Consider the following 7,011-nt stretch of genomic DNA (forward strand, 5'->3'; position numbering starts at 1 on the left):
CTGTACAATGGTGCCGTAGCACACACTGAATAAATCACATGGGGAAATGACTGAGCCTCACCTCTCTACGTCACTTATTAAAATTGGTTCCTTCAGGCTTGAGAGCATGATTGGAAAGAAGAGCAATAGCAAAGCTATCTCTCTCCCTCTAGTGCCTACAGAGCCAGACTTTTCAGTGTGACAGCTCAAAGTAAGACTGAGAGAGATGCAGGAAAAAAAAAAAAGTGTCTTTCTGCAATGTATTTGGGACAAGCAAATGCACATTCACAGCTAATTTTAAGCAGCCTTCAGAATGCAGTATAACACCTTATTAACTCACTTGTACTTAATCCTTGCATTCTGGTATTTTTAGAAGCCGTCATGCAATTCAGCAGTACTTTCAGCCCATATCTCCTTTGTAATGGATGACACTGCTCTATTTCTCATTTTAATTTAGAATTCCCTTTCTGACAATAAGCCTTGCTCACACACAAAAGTTATACTTATTTAACTGAATTAATTTAGAAATGGAATTAGTTAAACATGCGCACTTTTCATTCTCCTCCCCCTAATGTGGCCTTCTTAATTGGGCTAAAGAGTGGCTTTTGTTGCAGTCTAGGTGGAACTGGTAAAGGCCTGCCTTCACCGCTTGGCCCTGTCTGATTCTCTGCAGCATGATGAGAGTTTGGTCTAGTTGAACGTCTTGCAATCTGAAACTGTAGGAGGGTAAAGTCACCTTCATAGATTTAGGGCTCTTTGCCAGAGCCTTGACCAATTTTGTAGTGCAAGTACCCCTGCAAGTACTGGATCGCAGCAGTTTGAATGGATGGGGTTTGAGGCTTTTGAAGACACCGCCTCTTCCTTCAATGGCTTATTATTTTTTGATCACATGGGAGCTCGGGGTACAGCTGTATCAAGTGTAAACAGCCCTATTTTGTCTGCGCCTGGTTTTATCTTGATCCAGTATCTCCCAGCCAGGAGGCTTAAGTTAGCTTTGGGCTGCCTCTAATGAGCTGCAAATGAAAACAAAGTCCTCTAAACCATGGTTTCTCTCTGTTACGTATTATCTAATCAGAGCTCTCCGGAACAGGCCTTTGGAAACTTGTTCTCTGCACAAGCATAGGAACTAGACTTATCAGGTAGTTTGTGTTAAGGCTGCTCTGGAGTAGAGAGAAACTTAGAGAAGTCTTTTTGATGATTTTTTTTTTTTTTTTCTAAATGTATAATGCGCTTACTTACAGAGACATACACAAAACCCCCTCTTTCTCTCGTAGAGCACTAGTCAGAGGTACAGTACATAAAATACCAGTACAGCAAGAGGTAAGAATTTAGAACAAGGGACAGTAATGCCCCACTGAACATTTTCTGGAGGAAAACAAGGAATGCAAAACAAAACCAGTTTCTCTTCCTTTGGCTTGCTAGAATGTAGATAAAAAGAAAACTAACATTTCTAGGAATGGGTTTATGTACATGGGAAAGCTGCTGGGAAATCAGTGAACATAGGTACTTAAAACATTATTAGTCTGCACTGTTGCCTGCGTAGATCCTTTCATTCCATATGCAGAGTGTCCTTTTGCAGTTTAGCTTAATCTGTTTCTAAAAGGTGGAAGAAAAGAGACCACATGGTCTTCTAGTGCAGAATATCTGCTGCAGAATAGCTGGTCAGACCCATTTCTCTATGCAAAGAAGCTCTATCTTAATTGCAGTTAATCCAGTCAGAAAAGAGCAACAAATCTCTATGCATAAGAGGTATTTATCAGTCTAAAATGTGACAAGAAAACAATGAAAACTTCCCCAGAGGGTGCTGAGTCTAAGCCCTCATCTGGAGCTCTCCCTTCATTTTACTCCAAAGTTTGTCTGTTAAAGAGATTCACAACTTATGTTTGTGTTATATCACTGCTTTGTTTGTAACATTACATTGCATGAGGAAATTGTTTCTAGGACTTCACTGTGCTGATAAATTGTATACCCACCTCTTGGAGAGGGAGGCAAAAGAACAAGTGAATGAAACAGCAAGTGTTTATCCACTGTAAGTATTTTGCATGGGTGCCTGAGTATGGGAGAACTTAGACTCTGTGCACGCTCTGAACTGCATCTAATCTTGAACTGCATCTAATGCCCAAAGGAGCTGATGTGAATAGAGCTCCTGTGCACATGCACAGACACGGGTAGTGGAGGTGTGTGTCTGTGTACACAGTACATAGCAGCAGGGAGGGCTGAACCTGACCATTCTCTCCTATGATAAGAGTCATAAATCACAATATTCAGAAAGTGCAGGAGAAGTAGCAAAGAGCACTGAAGATGGGGGCTGTCATCCTTCCCTCCCCCCTGCAAAGTAGGAAAGCCTGTCTTCTAGCCCAGAACAATTTCATTCGATAGTCTTAGTCCTTCCCTTCAGAGCACTGTTTCATTTTCAAACACAAAACTCTTAAACTATCTTGAAGTGATTAACTCCTAAGCAGAGCAACCTGCAAATGGTATTTCTTCCGTCTGACTCCACCGTCTCAGTATGTCAGCCGGCCTTCCCTACTCTCCTAATTTTTTTAAGGAGTCATCTGAGCCCTTTCTCTCAACTGATAATCTTCTGCAGCCCACAAATAAGTGTTCTTAAAATGGGTCCATCTCTGAACAGATGTGGTTTGCCTTAACATGTGTGATGCTGCAACAGGAAACTAACTTGCTACAGAGCCAGACTCACTATTTACAGTAGTCCTGGACCATGGGTAGAAACTTGTGACAAATTTTGACTCAGAAAAAAAATATGTTAGTCATAGGAAAAAGGGAGAAAGTTAGAGAAATGAAGAAACTGTAGGAAGTTGGAGGAAGCCAGACTGCTTTTAAATCGAGGCAGGAGAAATGTGATCCATAACTTGTCATGACTGATGGGAATGAGAGCTAACTAGGATACTGATTAGGCCACTGGAGGACTCTGGTTGAAGGAGCCTTACAAAAAGGTGCTTTTTATTGAACCTATTGCTAGGGCAGGCACCTACTGCTTCATATCTGTAGTTCAGACTATATTTTTCCATATGCATTCTGAATGTAAAAAGTTATAATGAAGATAGGAAATGAATGTATTTCTGCTTAACCCGTGAAGAGAGGCTGAGAGCCTCGCCAAAATAAAATATCTTCCACAAATTTTGTAATGAGAATAGAGATTACATTTTGCGGGACTCAAAGGTCTCCACTTAGTATGTAATCTTGCACCCTTTGGAGTGTGCACTCTGCATGTGCTTCTATCACAGCCTGAGAATAAAGGGCTGGGGCAGAGCACATAATTTCTTACTGTCACAGGAGAAGCAGAAATGACAAAAGCGTTTCCAGTACATTGCTAGGAGAATGCTGAGATGCCATGTGTACATTCAAAAATTACTCTTCTAAACAGAGAGAGGACCTGCAATTTCTGTAATTGCTGGTTTGGTGTTTGTGTCCACAGATCAAAAGAAAGGGAGCTCTCCTCCTGTTAGGTAAGGGAGGATGGTGGTATCAGTAGGGACAAACTACCAATCCAAGATGAAGGGCATAGGGAGAAGTCCTCTTTGTTTTGGAAGAAAAATGGGAATTGGTTGTGCTCATTACTCAAAAAGTCTTGCTTTAGTCTCTTCCTTTTTTCTTTGTGTAATCTGTACTTCACACATTTACAGAGTATAAGATTATCTCTTTTGGCCTCCTATGTATCACAGACCCCTCAGTTTCACTGAACTAACCCTGTTACTGAGCATAACATGTTCAATGAAGTATACCTTGTCTTTGATCTAGCGTATCTTGAAGAAAGTGTCCAGTCTTGGTCTGAAGATATCAAAAGATATCAAAAGAACTGTGCTGCTTTTGGCTTCACTTATGCACTCCTCCACTAGACTCCATAACAGGGCAGGTCATAATTGATACTTAATGGTTTTCAGTGTTTCACATATTTGCTGTAACATCCCGAGAGACAGATTTTCCTACAGGTATAGAGTGCTGTGCTTGAAGGGGCTTGCTATAACACTCTCATGCTACGCATTGTGGTAGAACATGCCAGCTGAGCATAGAAGGGAAAGAAAATGAAATATAAATTCACTACTGCATAGCTAGAACAGCGAGGATAAATTCCCTCTATTTCCAGGCATCCGTATTATATTCCCAACTAGGGATACCATTAGTGGAGGCAAACTGAGCTCTTTTGATCAGTTTCTGCTGTGAAAAGGGTCAATCCTCCTTGCTCTTCACACTCCCTCCTACATGGTCCTGACTCACCCTTGGGCTGACTTTCATGTTCACTGAGCTGATCCAGCTCATTAACCCATCAGAAAACTGTCCCTTTTTTACTTCTCTGGATTTATTTCCTGCCAGTTCAGTGAGCTGAATCAGCTCAGCAAGGGGTCAGGTGAGTGTCAAAAGTGCTGTAAGGAAGCATGAGTGGGCAACATAGAGGTGGAATTAGGGGAAGGAAGAAGAAAAAGACAGGAGAAAGCACTCAAGGTGAAGGAAGAGGAAAAAGACAGGAAAAAGCATGCAAGGTGAAGGAACAAGACTGCTTCCTTCAATGACAGAAAGCCTTAAGATCAGCTAATCTCACCATGTCGACCACATCTTTAGAAAGGTAATTTCCTTAGAGTTCCTGTGGAGGCAATGTAGAAAAGGGAGTTTCTTTAGAGGGTGGTTAAAAAGGAAATAAAGGGAAGTAATCTAATTTAGATGCATAGGTTAGGCAATGTAAACATGCCTGTTCTTTATTGCAAAGGCCCCTGTGGATTAAAGCTTTAAAACACAGTTAATGACTCAATGACTGAATGCTGAGAAAACAAAAAAAATGGTCTTTAAATGCAGAAGTAGTCTTCTGAGAGCTCTAAAAGGCATCAAGTACAATCAGAAAGACCACATATGTCCAGAGAACAGAGCATGAGCACCAGGTAAATCAGCTGTGGGAATCAGTGTTGATCAAAGGCTGATGAAGCTGATGTCACTTGGAATTTGCTCAGGCTCTGCCTGAGGAGAAAATTAGGAACGATCTTCCAGCGTACATCTTGTTTTCAGCAGTTTCCCCTCCCATTCCTTGCATGCCGCCAGCTCTTCCCCTAACTTTGTTTCTCTCTTGCTCTTTTCACTTCTGCCATTATTTGTAAAACTACTACTGAAAATGACCTACATAAATAAATAAATTGAATGAATAAATTATGAGGGAGAGAATGAATGTGTGAGTGCATGTAGGTGGATGACACAGAGAACCAGGCTGGTGGGAGCAGCAGGAGCTATCAGTTCATTTGCTGTCAGCAGCAGAGCCCCAGGGAGGGTAAGGACATTAAGTACCTGATTGTGGAGGGTGCTCCGTGCCTTCATCTTCTGTCATTTTTGGAGATAATTGAAAGCATTTCCATACCTTGCCAGTAGAGGCTTCAAGGAAGGAAGAAGAGGGCAGCAGCCTAAACCTGTGATTTTCAGCCTTTTTTTTTAGTCTGCAGATCCCTAAAAATTTCTCTCCTGTAACGAATCTTTTCAAAATTACCTTTCATGGAGCCTTTTAAAATAATCAATGGACCCTCAGGGGCCTGTGCAACTGAGTTGCTGGCTTTCAGATAATGCGACACAGGAGAAACTTCCCTCTTGCAAGAGCAAGGCTGGAAGTGTAATTTCAGAGTTGATATTGGTTGTATCCTCTCAGGTACAACCTCTTCTCCATGGAAGACACTAGCCATTATGTTAATCAAATAGCTGAGCCACTGGCCCCTTTCCATGCCACCGAACCCTGGGACATTTTTTGTCCGAGAGCATGAGGTGAACCCCGCAGTGCAGAAGGGGTGCAATGCCCCCTTGAGATTTGCCACATCTTGCCCCAGAGATGAAATGTGCCCATTGCGCTGTGTTGTAGAGCCACACATGCTGGCAGCTTTCCTCTTCAGGATAGGGTATATACAGCTGGAATTCAACTTGTTGCAGAAAGACATTTGTGTTATTAAACGGATAAATATAGGAAAAAAAAGTGGTTTAATTATCAGTGGCGTTTGCAGTAAATACTTAGCAATCCTGACCCTGCGGCAGTCCTCTCTTTTTTTTCTGAAGTAGTTAAAATTTTTGTATGATATTTCCAGAGTATAAGATTGTCTTATCGTACCTGGTAGATTGATCATCTTTTTAAAGAATGCTTGGAGATATGCATCCATATCTGAGTATTTTGTATGCATATGATTTCCTCTCACCTTCTTTAAGTATGTGGCTCTATAGCATTCTTCGTAGGAGTCTAGGTGTCCCTCACAAATGGTAAATAGTAGGGCTAGAGCTAAAGAAATGGTCTTGAATTTTCCTTGAAAACAAGTGTAGCTTGTTCCTGATCACTTCTAAAAGATCCAGTTGTTGCCCTGACACAAACTTACTCTTTACAGTTGTCCATTGGAGCTATTGTGGGATATCCAAATGACACGCTGTGCAGCCAGCCCTTAGGTAGATTATCCACTCCCTTGGAGAGCACTGGAAAGGAAAATAGTATTTTTCAATTTTTTGCAGTATTCAGGGTAGCAGCAGAGGAGAGAATAGGATATAAAGGATGAGGTATTGTTGGTTGCAGGCTGTGCCTTTGAGAAGATGTGATGTTCTGAGTTGATTTTCACTTTAAACTTGGCAATTGTATATGCAGGAATAGGGAATTACAATAATAAAGACTGGAAATCATAAATACCCTTATAACTCTGGTCAAGTGCAAATCCCTCAGATGGTAAGAAAGGTCTGCCTATCAGTCACAGGTAGAACAGTCTCTACAGATTGCTCTACAGTGATTGCTCTTTATCAACCCTTTATTCAGCTGTAAGATGCTGTTAACATATAAAGTAGGCCAGGTCGTCATCTGACTGTTATTGGCAGCCAGTCCTGCAACTGAGTCTAGGGTTTGTTGCAGATGTGTGTGTAAGTCCAAGGTTACCTAAGTTAATGCAAGAAGAAGAAGGAGAGAATTAAAAGGAAAATCTGGGCAGTTGCACCAGAAACCTCTTAAACATGAATCCAGGAGCCTCCAGAATGACTTGTGAACATCAGTACCAAGTCAAAAGACATCACCCTCCA

General features: G+C 41.5%; 1 protein-coding gene across 1 annotated transcript in view; it reads right to left on the bottom strand.

Moving 5' to 3' along the window:
• The window catches only part of MED14 (mediator complex subunit 14), a 52,335-nt gene extending 45,974 nt beyond the window's left edge, over positions 1-6,361 (bottom strand). Inside the window, exon 1 of the mRNA XM_082304185.1 lies at positions 6,330-6,361. Coding sequence (XP_082160311.1) covers positions 6,330-6,346 — 17 coding nt within the window. The 5' untranslated portion in view covers positions 6,347-6,361. The remainder of the gene's footprint in view (positions 1-6,329) is intronic.
• Positions 6,362-7,011: the final 650 nt, after the last annotated feature.

This window comes from Platalea leucorodia (genome assembly GCF_965183815.1).
Source record: "Platalea leucorodia genome assembly, chromosome: 2".
In the NCBI taxonomy this organism is placed as follows: domain Eukaryota; kingdom Metazoa; phylum Chordata; class Aves; order Pelecaniformes; family Threskiornithidae; genus Platalea; species Platalea leucorodia.